This window comes from Doryrhamphus excisus, chromosome 14, assembly GCF_030265055.1.
Source record: "Doryrhamphus excisus isolate RoL2022-K1 chromosome 14, RoL_Dexc_1.0, whole genome shotgun sequence".
Taxonomy (NCBI): Eukaryota; Metazoa; Chordata; class Actinopteri; order Syngnathiformes; family Syngnathidae; genus Doryrhamphus; species Doryrhamphus excisus.
Genome location: NC_080479.1, coordinates 14,339,518 through 14,358,820, shown reverse-complemented (window position 1 = coordinate 14,358,820; position 19,303 = coordinate 14,339,518). Strand labels below are relative to the sequence as shown.

The window sequence follows — 19,303 nt, the reverse complement described above, 5'->3', positions numbered from 1 at the left end:
GAGGATGTGAATGCGTGCAGGGAAGTACGGGGGACTCGGGAGCAGATGGTTTGAGGGATGCGTTGTGAGTTGTTTGGCTTATTGGACGCTGGGGGTCGCACCTCTGCTTGTTGCCCACTTTGTGTTCAAGGCTGCAGATGGAGAGGGGGGGGGTCCCTTCATTTGGGTATTTTTTTTTAATGATTTCAAAAAAGTTCCATCGCTATGGTTACCACAGTTGACGACAAGCCAGGCGAGGTTTCTGTGGAAACAAACCTGCAGGGCAGCGCGATAAGAAGCTAGGAGAGCACTGAGTGCATCCTCTGGAGACCATGATGGTCTTTTGTAACTGTCCATCTTGTTAGGCTTGGAGGGGACTTAACAGGAAGTACTCTATACTTCAATAGTACACTAATAAATAAACACCGATGTTTTAAAATATATTTTTAATTTTACATGCAGTTTTTTTATGCAGTTTTACTATTATTAGTATATATTTAATTGTATTTATTCAAAACAAATTAAAACACATTTATTTAAAATAATAAAATTATTTTATATATATATAATTATTTAAAATAATTCACATACAAACTCTTGTGTTAAAAAATATTTACCATTTTTTAAACCAAAATTTAACATATTTAATTGACAGTGATTTTATTTTTATTATATTTACTTTGTTTGCTAGCCATTCCATTATTACAATACATATATTTCTCACTGTATATGCAACAAGTTCAGGCTTCATAAAATACAAAAAATTAAATACATTTCATTGTATTTAGTTATCTTAAAATGTGATTTTTTTATTAAAAAAATTATTAATATATAGTATATTTTGTATTAATTTATAATCAATCGTTTTTAGCTTCAGAAATGTAAAATTCATATATTTTACATTTGTATTTTATTCATATCATTTTTTTATTGATAACAAGCCGTTCCATTATTGTTGCAATAAGCACTCCTCAACATTTCATTGACTAAATAATGAAGCTTAATTGATTAATCAGTTAATCAATAAGGTTTTTACGGGTTATGACCTTGCTGCCAGATTTAGTATACAATTCAGACATATGGACGTAAACACAGGAAAAAGCTAATGTCATCAAAATAAAAGCATTCGGTTTGAAGGTGCATAAAGATATTAAGCTCACCTCCATTCTTCATTTTTTAATAATATATTACATTTATGACGTAATACAATAATAACAGTAATAACAATAATAAACATACACAGAAAGTACAAAATGATTCGCTCTTATTAACTTATGTATACGCCACACGCACGATTTCAAAATAAAAGGCTGCATTTTTGACTCCCCCTTTGTCGACCGAGGACACATGCAACTCCATTTCCCATGAGCACCCTGCTATGAACTACAAGTAGATGTGCCTCAGATATGGCTTTTATACGTGTCCCAAAGATCCGCTTGATGACCAAAAAATAAAAAATAAAAATAAAAAATGGAATGAAACAATACTGCCATGTGTAGGAGCTCATCCTGAGGTGGATGCTACTGAGAGGAGAGGTCCATTTTGAAGAGAGGTGTTTATGGACAAACGTTACAGTACAGATATGAGCAGAAAAGCCCGGCCTCCTTCAGCAAAAAAGGGTCCAAGGAGGGTTCTCAGTTTACGTGTCCTCATCCTGCTTATTTACGGTGGTGCTTCATCTCCTTGTCGTGGTGGCTCTTCCCTCCCCCGTCTCCCTTGTCCAGCATTTTGATGGCCTCCATCAGGTAGCTCTGGAAAGCGGAGAGCGCGGCGCAGATGGCCGGGGTACCGAAGCCGTGGGTGAGCAGGCTGAAGTGGGTGAGGCTCCCCTGGAGGCTTGGCTCCAGGCACGGGGTGGGTCTGCTGCCCCCGAGCGGAGAGCGGTCCTGGGACATGAGGTCCACAAACTCCTTACAGATCTCCCTTGAAAAAGAAAAAAAGCAGGGGTGAGGAGACGGCTATTTTTGGAGTCCCAAAAAAAAATGATACAATCTAGGTCAAAATATGCAGCGTGGCATTACCAGCTGTGGCTGTAGGCAACCTCCTGGTGCAGTTTTTTTTTAATTAACTTCACAACTCAGCTGTGTTCAGCTTTATCTACCTCTGCATGCGCTTCAAAATATCAAGTCAAATATCAAATATTAAGCTTAATTCCCTCACATAGAATTGTAATAAAACAAAGAAATATTAGCAATTTTTTTTTACATTTTTGCCCTTTTTTTGCACACCTGAAAAACAAATTGTGTTTAATTGATAAGTGGATTTCTGCATTTATAAATGGAATATTTTCATACAAGCATAGAAAACCTTCTAAATCAGCTTTTCAACATTAGAGCCCTCTAGACATGAAATAACACCCCTATAGTCACATTTACACCCATATTACACAACATATTAGATATAATCAGATGAAATAAGACTTATGTGTGTTGCTGTAAATGTGTTCCGGTCAGAGAGGAGCTGAGTAAGCTGGCAGACAGGAAGTGACGTCGGGGTTTGAAGTCGAGTCTTAGCTCGGCGTGGGTTATGGTGGAAACAGTAGACCGTGTTAGGGATTATGGTGCCTGTTGTGGAATAATCCAAACCTGCAATAGAAGCCTGCTGTTTCGGGCCATCAGGTCTGGTGCTTGTGTGTCTCACCGAACATTACAGTAACATTACCCACACCTGAGTTAATTTAAGTATTTTTGTGCTATGATGATACGTGCTCGGAATCGAGACAGGAAGTCCCACTCACTTGGTGGCGAGCAGCATGCTCCGTCGCGTCGGGAGCTGGTCGGGCTCGCTCTGCCTGCACAGGTACTCAGCGGCGGCTCTGGCTGGGAACTCGGTCTCGCACACATACCCGAAATCCCTCGCCAGATGGACAGCCTCACCTGGAGGAGAAACTGGCTGTTAAATTCGGCACAACGGGCCCATAGTAAAGTGTCATTTTATGAGAAAAATGTTGTAATATGAGGAAAAATAAGGTCTTTTTAGTAGCATAAAGTTTAAATATTTATGAAAAAACACGAGTAAAAAACGAGTAATATGAAAAACAAAACAACTAATACATTTGTAGTTTTGTAGGAAAAAGTTATACTGTTAAAAGAAAAAATTTAAATGCGATAGGAAATATGATAGCATGTAAATATAATGTAAATATGATAGCAAGGAAAAAGTTTAAATAATTGCAAAATTACTAAACAAAATAACAAAAAAGGGCGTAAAAAGCTGCCATTTTAAGAGAAAGTCAGATGATTATAGGAATAAAGTAAAAAAATATTTAAATAGCTGAAGGGGAAGAAATTAATTGAAATTTTACGGTAATAAAATCAAAATACCATGAGTGAAAAAGTAAACTGGAATAAAGTAGAATAAACTCATAAATATTATGAGGAAAAGTCATTTCAGTAGCATATAGTAAAAATATAAAAAAAAAATTAAGTCATAATATTAAGAGAAACAAAGACAAATTTTTGGTTGGGGAAAACATTTTTAAAAATCACATTAAAGTCATGATAATGGAAAGAAAATTTGAAAGAAATTTTGGGAAAAACTTAAATTTTTTTTAATAATTTTTTTTTAATTTTACAAAAATAAAATCAAAATTTGTATATAAAAACATTCATTCATTCATTTTCTACCGCTTTTTCCTCACGAGGGTCGCGGGGGGTGCTGGAGCCTATCCCAGCTGTCTTTGGGCGAGAGGCGGGGTACACCCTGAACTGGTGGCCAGCCAATCACAGTGCACATATAGACAAACAACCATTCACACTCACATTCATAAAACATTATTCAAATGAGGAAATATAACAATATAATAAATCTAAACCTAACTTCTAAGCCTATTTATATGGGTCAAAGGTTGCCCTTACATCCGTTGTGTCTTCACTATATGGCCCTCGGTGGAAAAAGTTTGGACGCCCCTGCTTTAAAGTGTAAGTCACAGTGTCAGGTCAGGTGATGCACTGTGCAGCCATTTTCTTATTTGGACTTCTGTTCTTTGGTTCTATGCAAAGATATTTCTTTGTGTCTATTTATATGCAGGTCACACTCTCTGTGTGTGTGTGTGTGTGTGTGTGTGTGTGTGTGTGTGTGTCGTACCCTCCACCAGAGACGTTAGCAGAGTGACGTTAGCTGCCTTGCGTCGCCCGGCGGGCAGGTTGAGGCCAATCTTCTCCAGACGCTCTCTCAGACAGCGGCCACCATTCTTGGACTTGGCCCTGAGGGGAGGTAGAGACAGAACACTTTTTAGTGTGTGTGTGTGTGTGTGTGTGTGTGTGTGTCACAATAAAATCTCCTTATGATCTCTGTCAACACTCCAAAGTATCTTGTATGTTCTATTTCCTGCCTTAACTTCCCTGTATTTACTGTATAGACGTTTTATTTACATATAGAGATAGAGCAGCTAGATTGTGTCTCCACCACTGAGAACTTTTTACTTGGCGTCCGATGCTTTAATGAGCCATTCCAAGAGGTTGCTCAATCGCCCCCCCCTGAGGCGTGCTTTCATTAAAGCGTTACTGTTCTTGTGATTTGGTCCCATGACCCATTTTGGGTCCTTTACGCTCTGACCTCAACCGTTAACACATTTGAAGTGCTTTTACTCTGAAGAGCTTCGTTCAGAAGCATGCGGTCTTTTTCGATATATGTACTATTACAAGAATAAAGTTGTATATTTACGAGGGGCAACTTGGAACTTTATGTTGCAGGTATTGCCTGAGAGTGGGGGGGGGGGGGGCAAGGAAGGCAGAAGTTTTGTTGCCATGTTTTAAATAAAATATTGACTGAAATAAAACTTGTAAATTAGCAAGAAAGAAATTGTAAATTCACAAGAAAAAAAATTGTCAGTTTCCGCGAATTTTTGATTTTTTTTTCCTGCGAAAAACACAGCAATATTGCCTTTGCCCTTTTCATAGCTGTTTCAAGCAATGCCCGTAATGCCTGATTTTTTTTCTTGTAAATGTCGTACGACTTTGTTCTCGCAATATTGTGAGTTTGTCATAAATTTACGATTTTATTGTCGAAATCTAAAATGATGAACAGGGCAAAGGTAATGTTATGAGTTATTTTTTCGTAGATGTACAATTATTTTCTCATAAATGTACAAGTTATTTTTCTCGTAAATGTACGATCTCGTAAATTTACAAGGGGTTTTTTTCATTAATTTATGAGCTATTTTCTCAAAATGGTCCTAATACTCACATGTATGACAATGAATTTATTCATAATTCATGTAAAAAAAAATCTTGCAAATTTACGCAAAAAATAAGATTACCCTTTTCATAGTTGTCTCAAGTAATGCCTGTAATACCTGAGTTTTTTTTCTCGTAAATTCCTGACTTTATTCTCATAATATTATGAGTTTTTCATCGTAAATTTCAGACTTTAGAACTTCTTTGTCGAAATCTAAGATTACGAAAAGGGCAAAGGTAATTTTACGAGTTTTATTATTATTATTTTTTCAATATCTCATGGGTTTTTTTCAATGTGGCCCTAATACTCACATGTATGACACATAATATTACAATTTTATTCATAAATGTATGGAGGAAAAACAGTATATTTGTGAGGAAAAATTATTGTAAATTTCCGGGAAAAAAGTGTTAATTTACACACACAAAAAAGTCTTTGCCCTTTTCATAGTTGTCTCAAGCAATGAGTTTTTTCTCCAAAATATAAGACTTTGTCTTAAATTTACAACTTTATTGTTGAAATTTAAAATTATGACAAGGTCAAAGGTAATATTACAAGTTTAATATTGTAATATTACAATTTTCTTTTTCATTGTGGCCCTAATACGTAGAGGTAGAATAGTATTGGCAGCAAGCAGTATTTATTTGGTACAAACCACTGTATGACTTTTCTTCTCCTCGCCACACTAACGTTTACATTGAGTTTTCAGAGTAATGGCGCCACCATCACTCACCTGCGAAGGACGCCGCCCAGCAGAGAGGCGTTGAGGCACTCTGGCGGGGAGAGCCGTCGCTGCACCTCCCCGACCGTCACCTTGTACTTGGAGGTGGAGCTGAGCAGCGAGAGGCGACCCGGCACCGAACAGAAAACCTCGGCCGGGTTGGACACGCCGCCCATGGTGAGACCATCCTTACAGATGGACAAGGCCGACAGGGCCGAGCCGTTTAGCTTGGATGGGATAGGAACTGGAAAGCGAAGAGAAGTCGGTGAGGTCCGAGGATGCTACATGTCTACTTTCCACTCTTATCCAATTCAGTGTCGCATTCCCCAACGGGTGACAGCTCTTATTGTGGAGGGGTGCTTGTTGATTATCTTATGTCAACTGCTAGTGAAAAAGACCGACAGTCCTGAGTATTTTTTTTTTTTGCTCCTGGGTTCCCCTTACAGTAATAGTCCTTACTTAATGCAGTGACATCCAAACTGTGGCCAGCAGCAAAAAAAAAAAAATGGGCACAATAAAAGTTGTAAATTAGCGAGAAAGAAATTGTAAATTCACAAGAAAAAAATTGTCTATTTTCGTGATTTTTTTTTCCGCAAAAAACATCGCAATATTGCCTTTGCCCTTTAAAAAAAAATTGAGTAAATGGGCACAATGTCAAGTAAAATAGATTAAAATGTGAAATAAAAGTTGTAAATTAGCGAGAAAGAAATTGTAAATTCACAAGAAAAAAATTGACAATTTTCGTGATTTTTTTTCCGCAAAAAACACCGCAATATTGCCTTTGTCCTTTTTTTAAAAAAAAAAATAAATAGAGTAAATGGGCACAATATCAAGTCAAATAGATTAAAACGTGAAATAAAACTTGTAAATTAGCGAGAAAGAAATTGTAAATTCACAAGAAAACAATTGACAATTTTTGTGATTTTTTTTCCGCAAAAAACACTGCAATATTGCCTTTGTCCTTTTTTTAAAAAAAAAATAAATAGAGTAAATGGGCACAATATCAAGTCAAATAGATTAAAACGTGAAATAAAACTCGTAAATTAGCGAGAAAGAAATTGTAAATTCACAAAAAAATGTCAATTTTCGTGATTTTTTTTCGCAAAAAACACCGCAATATTGCCTTTGCCCTTTTTTTTAAAAAAAAAAGAGTAAATGGGCACAATGTCAAGTAAAATAGATTAAAATGTGCAATAAAACTCATAAATTAGCGAGAAAGAAATTGTAAATTCACAAGAAAAAAATTGTCAATTTTCGTGATTTTTTTTCCGCAAAAAAACACCACAATATTGCTTTTGTCCTTTTCATAGCTGTCTCAAGCAGTGCCTGTAATGCATGAATTTTTTCTCGTAAATGTACGACTTTATACTCGCAATATTGTGAGTTCGTCCTAAATTTATGATTTCATTGTCAAAATCTAAGGTTGACGCTAATAACTAATAAAAACACAACTTTTTAATTGTTTCCATACCCGACAGTGATAAGTGAATTTCCACAAAGTAGGATTCCTTATTTATAAATCAAATATGTTGTAGTTAGAGCTTAGAAAACCTGTTTGCCACCTTCTAAATACATTTTTTTAAAACGATTAGAGCCCTCTAGACATAGAATAACACCCCTATAGTCACATTTGCCCTCATATTATCCAATATGGTAGACATAGGAGAGAATAAGACATAATATAAACGCACTATAAGTGCGTTACTATAATATAATATATAATACTATAATATAAGCGCGCTTGTTGCTGTACAGTACTTCCAGTCTGGTGTACAATACTACATACCAAATTCTGACTGCCTGATATACTTGTATATTTGTACAGTATTGCAGTTCATCAATGTTGCGTAGTAGTTGATTTATGTGATGCGTTCACTTGCTGTGGATGTGTCGTGTTTCTGTGTTTCGTCGCACCGTGAGCAAGTCAGCGGTTCTGTTTGATGACTTATACATAGACGGGCCCACTCCACCAAATTTTTAGAACCCACCCACCTGTCAAAAAGTTCGAGATGGTCATCAAACAGGACCCCACCCTCGCTCACGGTGCAACAAAATGAAAATGTGCTGCATCCACAGCAAGTTAACGCATCCCATAAATCTAAACATACATACTTGACATAGCTTTAAACTGTTCTTTCCAAATGCCCTCAAGGTATGCTGGGTAGTCCAGCAGCAACAACAATACTCTCTTGACCAGGGGTCTCAAAATCAATTTACTTGGGGGCCACTGGAGCTCGGGTCTGGGTGAGACTAGGCAGGTTTTCCACAAAAAAAAAAAATAAAATTTAAAACTTCGCTTTGGTTCCAATTTTCTACAAGAAAAGCTCTGATAAAACATTCCACTGTTCTCAAATATCTTACTTTTTATTTTTCTACACAAAATAAGATGAAAAATAAATAAACAAATCAAGAATAAAGAAAAACAATCAATCAGTAATAAATAAATATAATAATAATAACAAAACGGCAAATATAAAAAAAACTTAAGAAACCACATATAGTTGGTGGGTAGACAAATTATTTTTTTCAGATTAAAATGAACAAAGCATTATTAGAGCCCTGTAGACATGACAAAACACGACTATAGTCACATTTATACTCTTTTTATTTACAACATATTGCGCAACTGCAGGGTCTTGAGACACATGCTAACTCGCAAACAGAGAGCTAGCGACCTAAACGGTAGCCTTCAAGTTATTTTCCTTTAAACTTAAATAGCCAAAAACTTACCACTTCCACACGGATAGGGAGGATAACTATTGACAATTATTTAACCTTTAACATGAACATTAATCAAACGTAATAATTTTTTCTGGGTACATGATACCATACAGCATCCATATCAAACTTGCGCAGGGCCGCACTAACATTAAACTTTCATATCAAGGCGGGGGGCCTCAAACTTGTGTCCTGCGGGCCATGTGTTTGAGACCCCTGCTCTTGACTTCTTTCAGCCAATTTGTCCTCTCGCTTGTATCATACTTGACGTTTCCAATGCGTCTCGTCGGGATAAAAAAGCGCCACTCTGGTATCAGTAATAATAACACCACGCCGCTCTTGCAACGTTTCCCCCCTCAACTCTGCTTTTATTATCTCCCTATTTTTTTTCCCCTCTTTGGCCCACTTCTCCTTCCTCTTCACTTTAATCCCCCCCCCCCCCCCCCCTCTCTTCTCTCTCTCTCTCTCTCTCTCATATGACCATGAACAGTTCATTAAGAATGTGTGCCTTTGGGGTGAAAGTCTGCAGCTGAGTATTAGAGGACTTCTTGACTTCAAATGAAATAGCAAAACAGAATTATTTATAGTGTGTGTGTGTGTGTCTGTGTGTGTGTGTCTGTGTGTGTGTGTGACAGCAAGGCAAGACTGGTGTTGGAGCGCTCCTACTACACAACACAAAACCCCCTTCAGCATGTATAGCACAATTATATAGGTGGACACAAACCTGCACGCTCCATCTTTCTCCTCACACACACACACACACACACACACACACACACTCAGCTTACCTTTTTTAATGACAGAGTGGTCCAGGATGCCCAAGGCTGATCCTTCCTCCATTCCCTGTGTCAGACAGACAGTCACTATCATTTATCCACCCGGCCTTATAGCCCACACACACACACAGCTTTTGCCTTTAAAAGGCAGTTGAATCAGTCCACCTTAATTATAGAATTACACTACAAATAATATTCATTCATTCATTTTCTACCGCTTATCCTCACTAGGGTCACTGGGGGTGCTGGAGCCTATCCCAGCTGTCTTCAGGCGAGAGGCGAGGTACACTCTGGACTGGTCGCCAGCCAATCACAGGGCACATATAGACAAACAACCATTCACACTCACATTCATACCTATGGACAATTTGGAGTCGCCAATTTAACGTAGCGGGGCAGCACGGCGGTCGAGTGGTTAGCTCACAGCTAGGAAACCAGGGTTCAATTCCACCCTCGGCCATCTCTGTGTGGAGTTTGCATGTTCTCCCCGTGCATGCGTGGGTTTTCTCCGGGTACTCCGGTTTCCTCCCACATTCCAAAAACATGCTAGGTTAATTGGCGACTCCAAATTGTCCATAGGTATGAATGTGAGTGTGAATGGTTGTTTGTCTATATGTGCCCTGTGATTGGCTGGCGACCAGTCCAGTGTGGTGTACCCCGGCTCTCGCCCGAAGACAGCTGGGATAGGCTCCAGCACCCCCTGCGACCCTCGTGAGGAAAAGCGGTAGAAAATGAATGAATGAATTTAACCTAGCATGTTTTTGGAATGTGGGAGGAAATGGGAGTACCCGGAAAAAAAAAACATGCATGCACAGGGAGAAACCTTGTCTCCGCGCTAACCACTTGACTGCTGTGCAACCTCACTACAAATAATAATATAATAAAAAATAAATAAGCAATAAATGTGCAATGTTAACTGTTAAAGTACGTTTTTTGTTTGTTTTTTTTTGCTCCTAGGCTCCCCCTAGAGTTGAAAAAGTGAAGCAATGGTGTCCAAAGCGTGGCTCCGGGGGCCTTATATGTTTTTCATTGGCATGCGGCATGTTGTAGAAATGACATTAATTCATTCATTTTCTACCGCTTTTCCTCACGAGGGTCGCGGGGGGTGCTGGAGCCTATCCCAGCTGTCTTCGGGCGTGAGGCGGCGTACACCCTGGACTGGTGGCCAGCCAATCACAGGGCACATATAGACAAACAACCATTCACACTCACATTCATACCTATGGACAATTTGGAGTCGACAATTTAACCTAGCATGTTTTTGGAATGTGGGAGGAAATCGGAGTACCCGGAAAAAAGGGAGAACCCTGGTCTCCGTGCTAACCACTCGACTGCCATGCAACCTCACTACAAATAATAATATAATACAAAATAAATAAGCAATAAATGTGCAATATTAACCGGTAAAGTACTTTTTTTTGTTTGTTTGTTTGTTTTTTTGCTCCTAGGCTCCCCCTAGAGTTGAAAAAGTGAAGTATTGGTGTCCAAAGCGTGGCTCGGGGGCCTTATTTGTTTTTCATTGGCACGCGGCATGTTGTAGAAATGACATTAATTCATTCATTTTCTACCGCTTTTCCTCACGAGGGTCGCGGGGTGCTGGAGCCTATCCCAGCTGTCTTCGGGCGTGAGGCGGCGTACACCCTGGACTGGTGGCCAGCCAATCACAGCGCACATATAGACAAACAACCATTCACACTCACATTCATACCTATGGACAATTTGGAGTCGACAATTTAACCTAGTATGTTTTTGGAATGTGGGAGGAAATCGGAGTACCCGGAAAAAAGGGAGAACCCTGGTCTCCGTGCTAACCACTCGACTGCCATGCAACCTCACTACAAATAATAATGTAATACAAAATAAATAAGCAATAAATGTGCAATATTAACCGGTAAAGTACTTTTTTTTTGTTTGTTTGTTTGTTTTTTTTGCTCCTAGGCTCCCCCTAGAGTTGAAAAAGTGAAGTATTGGTGTCCAAAGCGTGGCTCGGGGGCCTTATTTGTTTTTCATTGGCACACGGCATGTTGTAGAAATGACATTAAAAGGCAAAAAGAGAGAAAAAAATAGAAATACAGTTATGGAAATTTTCACATCCGTGTTATTATGTTGTAAATAATCAAGCATTTGTGTGCAAAATACAAAAAATAAAAGTATTTTCCTATGACGTAAAATCTAAATAATGAAAATAAACACAACAAAATTAAAATATTGGGCACAATGTTCATATTCATATTCTGTCTACCACTTTTTTTAATCCTTTATTGTGTCCACAAATGCAAGTTAATCAATGGAAGGTTATTTTATTTAAAGCCATTTCATGCATCTGTCCTAAAAACGACGTGTCGTCCTTTTGTTCGGAGACTTTAAAAGATTCATTCATCAAGTCAAGATGCTTGTCAAGCAAGCGTGCAAAGCAAGGCCCTCCGTTTAGCGGCGACATGCCCGCCTTGACTCCTTCTTTGCCCCCACCCACCCCCCCCCCATCCCATCCCATCCCAAGTCGCTTTTTTCCTTAATAATGAGCGTGCACATCAATTGGTCTCGGTGTGTTTGTGCTGCAACAAACACTGGCAACAAACACCGTCTGCAGCTGCACCTGCTGCGGGGAAGCTGACTGCTCTATAAACCTTGTAAAGTACCCCCCCCCCGACCCCCCTCCAAAAAAAATGTACACAGGGCTAAGCGTGTGATTTATTTGCATGTATTTCCCTTATTTAATCAACTTTGTAATTCAACTTGAGGGCCGAAATGACCGATTTAAATATCTAAAAATGACATATAAGATTATTTTTGCTTCTATTTTATTCTATATAATTCCCACATTTCACTCTTTGTTTGTTACCAAATATGAATCCACATTTATAGCCCTTTTTTTTCAATATATGAAGTATTTTTTTAGTGCAATAATCGCGGGAGGGGGGGCATTTTCTATCTAAATAAGCTTACATATCGTTATTCTACTTTAAATTAAAATTTGAAGTCATTATTATTGAAATATGATTACTATTAAATATATTATTAAATATTGTTATTAAATATTGTTATTATTAAATATTATATTATTAAATATTGTTATTATTAAATATTATTATTAAATAATTTTATTATTGTTATTGAATAATAATTATATTATTCTTATTAAATAATAATTATATTATTATTATTATGACTTTATTCTTTGTCTCAATAAGGTACATTTTATTATCATTATTACCGTTTTATTATTTGTATTTTGTAATGTATTGAATTATGCCGTATGTTTTTATTTGAAAGTGTCTTGGCTTAGAGACGAGGCATTTTATACTTTATACTTAATCATTCTCATCTTTAAATATGAAACAAAATATGACATTTTGACTAATATCACTTTTATCAAACAGTTCCAAACATTCCAAGCGAAAAAGAAAGAAAAAAAATGTCACCTGTAGTTCTTCCAGGCCGTGATGTCCCAGGTGCATCCCGAGAGGACCATCCCCAAGAGCGGCTCCCCCTTCCCCGAGACCGTGCAGCAGGCGTGGGACTGCCGGGTACTCCCGCCGGGGGTCGAGCCCGAGAGCCCTGTGTGTTTGCGACAGGAGCCCCCCATCCTCGGAGCGTGACCTCTGGGAATGCCACGCGGCTTGTTGGTGCTGATGGATGGAGTTGATGGAAGGGTAAGGGTCCGACAGGTGGGAGTAGGCCGAGTCCTGGCTTTGGGAGTACGACAGGGAGGACTGGGGGTACGGGGGAGGGAAATACGGAGGCTGGAAGTCGGAGGCCGGAGTGTGGCATAGCGGGGGAGCCGACGAGTAGGCGGCCTGGTTGAGGGAGGACAGTTGGGAGAGGCGGCCGCTTGGTGAGGAGCTGCTAAGTCCGTCTGCGCGGTCCTGAAAGCACACAAAAAACTCCATTTATGAATTATGATAACGAGATCATAATATATATTTTTAATAGTTCTTAAATTTGTGTTATATTCTCAATTTCGGCTCCTGACAATTAGATTTTGTTAGACCTGGGTCATCCAGATCTATGTGACCCGTTATTTGACACATGCACACTTTTTTATCATTGAAAAGCTGCAAAATAATCAATTTTTGCGTCACTTTTTTTTTTGCACAAAGCAAAAAATCCCACACTCACCATAGCCGAATAGGTGTGGATTAACATCTGGACCCACTCTCAACACCCCCAAGCCGTCAAAAATCAACCGGATGCTTAATCTTCCAAGGTATCACCAAAATTCCCCAAGATGTAATCCAGCTTCTTTTCACGACTCCATAATAATAATATAATAATAATAATAATAGTAATAAGACTTAATGACTTTTCTTTGGCTTCCTTTTACGCACAAGTAGAGATGTTGCTGCACAGACACACACATTGAACACACACATGCAAGGATGCTCTCCATGAAGGCACTACTTATAGGTTGGCTGCAGCTGCTAGAATAAGGGGAGGGGTCGACAGGGTCCACTTCTCTTAAAGAGATATATTCATTCAATTAGTGTCTTCTTGCATGCCTTTAAACAACAAACTGCTTTCATGCAATCACATTTACCTGATTAATTGCATTTTTTTTACCAAAAAAAAAGTTTTTACTTACATCTATCCACATAAATACACAATCTTCATTTTTTAATATATTTTTACCTGCATGCCATCAGTCTTGTTCCTGGCCTTCCAGAGCATGGTTCCTGGATGTACCATCCACCAGGAAGGATGTAGCAGAAGGGTTTAAGGAGGGATGGAGAGGTGCAGGAGAGAAGTGAGTTAGTGTGTCACACTATGCAGGAGTTTGAAGAGTAGCGAGAATGGGGGAGGAGGAGGAGGAGGGGGGGGGGGTTGAATTGTAAAGAAAAGAGGGCGGGAAGTGTGTGGAGTGTAGTCAAGAGGGAGGGAGACGTACTAAAAGGGGGAAAAGTAGTTTTTTGGGGGGTGAAATTAACAATGAAAATAGTTTCTTTAGGTACTAAGGTGCAATAAAAGAATACTGATTGAACTAAACCAAAATATTAAAAGCACCCATTTATATTTTTATATTTAAAAAATATTAAAAATGAGTTTCTTACTGCTTTAGATGTACTGCAATAATTTTAAAATGTCTTGAAATTAAATGCAGTCATATTGCAAATGACTGGAGAAGCAAGAAGTCAGAATAGGTGTTATTCCGCCACCTAGCGGTGTAACAGGAGACCACTTCCCTTTTCTGTATGTCCATAGTGTTGGAAATGGACGTGTAATAACTCTTCCGCTAGGGGGCGCTAATCTCAATTACATTTCAGGCCAAATCCGAAGAAGAGTAAAGTTTTGCTAGCATAGAATATGGCTAATGTGAAGCCGGCATTATTACTGTAAAATGTCAACGGTTCGTTATTTATTTACATTAATATACTATTTACTCTTTCCCTAATTGAACAAAATTTGGAAAAAATATTTAAAATGTACTCGCAATTCACAACAATAAGGTGGCTATTCGTAAGAGAAACGTCTTAACTTTTATTACTTGATATTGAACGTCGAACAAGCCATATAAAAACTATTAACTTTGCTATTACACATTTTAGCTTTTAATTTAAAACAGGTTCAAGATTGTGCTTGTAATGTACCTGAATGTAACTGTTTTGGAATTAAAAAAAAAACAGGCAAAACTAGTAGCAAGGGTTCATGTTCCATAAGAAAATAACTCTTTATTAAATGTCATTCAAGTACAAGACGTGTAATTAATATTTGGTACAACACTTATCCATATGAGACTGCTGCACCTTAGCTTGAGTTATTTTTATTAATTGTTTTTTTTCCCCCTTCATTTTACTCCCACAGCCTTCTTCAGGTTCCTCATGCAGCTCAAAGCTCCTTTATCGTATCTCCTCATTGCATCACCAATGTCCTGTTTGGAGAGAGGGCACCGGTCCGCCACAGCACACAGCGCCTCCTCCAGCGCCTCCTGCGTGTGCTGGTCCGGCAGCGCGCTACATGGCCCCAGGATGCCCAGCGTGTTCCTCAGCCAATTTTCCTCTCGGATCAACACCGTGATCCAAGTCTGAGCGCGCACGCAGCCTCCCAGGGCCTGCACACCCAACCTCCAGAGCTCGGCCACCTCGTCCCAGCTATCCTCCCAGGCGGGGCTCAGCTTGGCTGGTCCCGGGCTGGGGTCCGAGTCTAAAGCGCTGTGGAGGAAGCGGAGGGCAGTGGAGAAGAAACGCCTCTGACCTGCCTCAGCTGAACCTGGAGACAGAAAGGTAGAACATTATTTTTTTATTATTACATTTGATGTGGTTAATTTGTCCTAAAACCGACCATGATAAGTGAATAAGCCATTAAAGACTCAAAACTTCTGCTGGAGCAGTGTCACAGTAAATGTGTTCCCTAGGGAAACATAGTGACAAAACCAGTGCCTGTCTCACCGAACAATTACTGACACCTAGTGGCCAATGTAGAAATACAGGGAACAACTGTCAATTAAGTTGTTTACATTACATAGACGGGCTGCACGGCGGTCGAGTGGTTAGCACGAAGACCTCACAGCTAGGAGACCAGGGTTCAATTCCACCCTCGGCCATCTCTGTGTGGAGTTTGCATGTTCTCCCCGTGCATGCGTGGGTTTTCTCCGGGTACTCCGGTTTCCTCCCACATTCCAAAAACATGCTAGGTTAATTGGCCACTCCAAATTGTCCATAGGTATGAATGTGAGTGTGAATGGTTGTTTGTCTATATGTGCCCTGTGATTGGCTGGCCACCAGTCCAGGGTGTACCCCGCCTCTCGCCCGAAGACCGCTGGGATAGGCTCCAGCACCCCCACGACCCTCATGAGGATAAGCGGTAGAAAATGAATGAATGTCAGACGTCATTTCTAACAATGGCCAGCAGAGGGCACTGAATCCCTGTTGAGGGCCAACAGTTAATATTGTCAGGTATTATTACAAACACACTGTGTATTTGTATGTAAATAAAAATCTTATTTACCTGTCGGAGCTGATTTCAGCCTGCCAATCATCAAACCCAAAGTGCAGTAATTAGCTGCAAGAACAAGGAGGCTCTGTTTGTGCACCAAAACAGGAAGTGCTTCACTTAAGTGCGTCTCCAGACTTCTGAAAGATTGGTCCTTCCTAGAAAACAAAATAAAAGATACTATAAAACCGCCAGGGAAGTCGCATTCGAAACCGTCAGGTTTCGAGTGATGCTTCAGAAGTGGATACCTGACTCTTTCAGGTTCAGTGACGGCAAAGTTAAGGAGAGCCGAGCAGGCTGTCTCCATGCTGGGGTCCCTCGCTAAGGACGCTGCATTTTTCCCCTTCAAGGAACTGAAACCGTGCGACAGGTACTTCACCAACAAGGCCGGGGTGTCGAGGGTGAGCAGCACCTTACGGGGACCTTCCTCGGCAGATAGATGACACAGAGCCGGCAGGAGGTACCTGGAGAAGATCTGTTATCAAAAATGTCAACTGAAGCGGACTCTTCTAGTACCTTAGCGCCTCTTTGCCCGTCCACGACCCGCTCGCATCAGCAACAGACATCTTGTCCATCCAGTCGGAGAGGCCCAGCTCGGAGCTCTCGGTCAGCAGGTGGCTCCTTGAGTACTCGATGAGGACCGGCAGCACCTTGGTCACTTCCTCCTTCAGACAGGAAGTCTCCTCAGCCAGCCATGAGCACAGGCAGCGGAATGTGGCGAAAATAAAAGGTTCACCATAACGGGTAGAGTCCACCTTGAAAAGAGGAAGAAGATAAAAGTTGAATTAATTGATGCAGGAGCATCTCAAAGTCAACCTCTCACCTGCTGCAGGTGATACATTAAAGCCGAGAAGGCCTCCTCCAGTACGCCGAGGACCTGCCTGCTCTGCTGGAGACTGAGGCTGGAGACAGCACCCTGAGCCGGTGCCGCCGCGGGTGTGACGGCTGGGCTGCAGGCCTGCTCGATGGCGGCCTCCATGATCCGGTAGCAACCTAGTGAATAACGGCATGCATTTTAAAACATTAAGATTCAGGGTGAGGAGCTCAGTCATCCGGGAGGGGCTCAGAGTAGAGCCGCTTCTCGGGCATCTAGTCCGGATGCCTCCCGGACGCCTCCCTAGTGAGGTGTTCCGGGCATGCCCAGCCGGGAAACACCTCCGGAGCAGACCTAGGACACGCTGGAGGGATTATGTCTCACAGCTGGCCTGGGAACGCCTTGGTGTCCTCCCAGTGGAGCTGGAGGAGGTGGCCGGGGACCGGGAAGTCTGGGCTTCCCTACTAAGACTGCCACCCCCACGACCCGGACCCGGATAAGCGGAGGAAAATGGATGGATGGATCTTTGAGACAGCGCTAATGTGTATTTAACTACCTGTGAGTGTGTCCTGCAGCTCTCGGCTCAGATCGTTGTCAGGCGGCTCCTCCAAACCCATTCTGACCTCCACACAAGCCCGATTCACCAGTAAGCAGCAGAACTTTGGCGGTCCGGCTAGCTCCCATCCGGATAAATCAAGCAGACAAGCACTGAGGACCAACACTGGCCCGATTTGTCTTGGTGTCATTTTGGCCTGCATCATAGGTCGCAATTCCCCCCACACTCGGCTTACGACTTCCCTCAGTGTCTCCTTTTCTACCGCTCCCCCCGCCGGGGGTAGAAAATGGACCAACTGGGAGCACATATCCAATCTGGTCTGGCCTGTCGCTGTGCAGAAGTCTTTGGACATCGTCACCAGCAGAGTCAACAGTTCTGGTGAGTGTTTGCTCCACACTTTGTCTTTGGTTTTACCGGACAGAAGACAAACAAGTAAAGGAATAGCCATCTTCTGGCTGAAGGTCTGGTTCTGTTTCACGGCCTGGCATAGAGCAGGAACAGCACCCCGACTCAAGAGCTGCTCGGGACCTCTGGGAAGGGCGTGCACAGCTGTCAGCACCTGGTAGCAGTCGGAAGCCATGGCCTCGTCAAGCTTTGCAGGAGATGCGGTTACTTCAGGTGCATTCATTGCATCATGACCATTTTGCTTAGCCTCATTGCCAGCGTTGCTTTCCGGAACTTTCTCCATCCTTCCATGTGGGTTCTGTGTCTGTTCCAGGTTGGTGGGACCATGTGCTAGGATTTCCAGCAGTAGCGGGACTGTAGCGAGGAGCTGAGGCTGCGAGGCCATGTCTGAATCCGTGCTCAGGGCAGACAACAGAGCCGTACCCAATGAGAGGAGCTCGTGAGGGGGCAAGCCGGGTTCCCCACCTCCCCGCACCGCAGTGACCAGTAGCCGAGCGGGAAGATTGACACCCACGGCTTCAAAGATGCGTCTCAAGGTGGGTTTGTCCAGTTGGCTAGCAGGGCACAAACGTGTGATCTGAGAGGGAAAGTGGAGAATACAAAAAACTGAAATGCTATAAAAAGCACAAATTTTGGGTCCAATTTTTTTTTAATCCTGCCATGAATTAATCAATCAATTAAAATCGCGTTAATTATGTTTTTTAAGTGTATTATCATGTCATATGTAATAGAAATGAATGAGAGATGCATAATCACCAAGAGAAGTGCAGCTAACGTGTGGCTGTCATTCTTAGCGTGGTTGAGGGCGTGAAGACATCTCTCCAACACTTCTCTCTTAGCGTCCGTCAAACCATCTCCTTCCTCCTTGTCTGAATCTCCTCCACAGTCTTCTACTCTGTGTTCCTCACGTCCAGAGAGCTGACTGCTCACGTCAAGTGTAGCACAGCCAGCCATCATGGCCTTCACTGTGTCAACACAACACGCATAGATAAAGTGAAATGAGTGAAAATTGAACAAGAAAAGCTTTAGTGAGCAACACTGAGATATAACGTACTGGTAGACCATTTAATTCATCATCAAAGGTACATAAATAAATTAATAAAGTGAAAGAGTTTAAAAAAAATAACTTACATGGATGACAGACTTTCTTTGCGTTTCACTCGCAAGGTCTGACCGGATACGTGTCAGAATAAAGCAACCCATAGCCAATAGAAACGCTCCTACAAAAT

General features: G+C 41.0%; 2 protein-coding genes and 1 long non-coding RNA gene across 4 annotated transcripts in view; 1 reads left to right on the top strand and 2 right to left on the bottom strand.

Annotated features, from left to right (window-relative positions):
- LOC131101744 (uncharacterized) overlaps positions 1 to 4,692 on the top strand; it is a 32,100-nt gene extending 27,408 nt beyond the window's left edge. Inside the window, exon 3 of the long non-coding RNA XR_009119293.1 lies at positions 4,009 to 4,692. This is a non-coding gene — a long non-coding RNA (uncharacterized LOC131101744). The remainder of the gene's footprint in view (positions 1 to 4,008) is intronic.
- Positions 868 to 14,131, bottom strand: tfap2e (transcription factor AP-2 epsilon). 2 transcript variants are annotated; one of them, XM_058047083.1, is made up of 7 exons: positions 14,002 to 14,131; positions 12,795 to 13,238; positions 9,385 to 9,439; positions 5,891 to 6,122; positions 4,066 to 4,184; positions 2,717 to 2,855; positions 868 to 1,902 (listed from the first exon to the last, which is right to left on the bottom strand). In XM_058047083.1, exons 1-7 carry the CDS (start codon positions 14,056 to 14,058, stop codon positions 1,638 to 1,640), a joined length of 1,311 nt encoding a protein of 436 aa, XP_057903066.1. In that variant the 5' UTR covers positions 14,059 to 14,131; the 3' UTR covers positions 868 to 1,637. The 2 variants fall into 2 exon arrangements, with proteins under 2 accessions (XP_057903066.1, XP_057903067.1); XM_058047084.1 differs by lacking the exon at positions 14,002 to 14,131 and adding an exon at positions 13,492 to 13,731 and having other exon boundaries at positions 871 to 1,902.
- Positions 14,132 to 15,003: 872 nt separating this feature from the next.
- ncdn (neurochondrin) lies at positions 15,004 to 19,298 on the bottom strand. The gene is made up of 8 exons (XM_058046271.1): positions 19,206 to 19,298; positions 18,831 to 19,039; positions 17,670 to 18,651; positions 17,123 to 17,292; positions 16,816 to 17,054; positions 16,548 to 16,763; positions 16,315 to 16,457; positions 15,004 to 15,576 (listed from the first exon to the last, which is right to left on the bottom strand). Exons 2-8 carry the CDS (start codon positions 19,029 to 19,031, stop codon positions 15,155 to 15,157), a joined length of 2,373 nt encoding a protein of 790 aa, XP_057902254.1. The 5' UTR covers positions 19,032 to 19,039; positions 19,206 to 19,298; the 3' UTR covers positions 15,004 to 15,154.
- Positions 19,299 to 19,303: the final 5 nt, after the last annotated feature.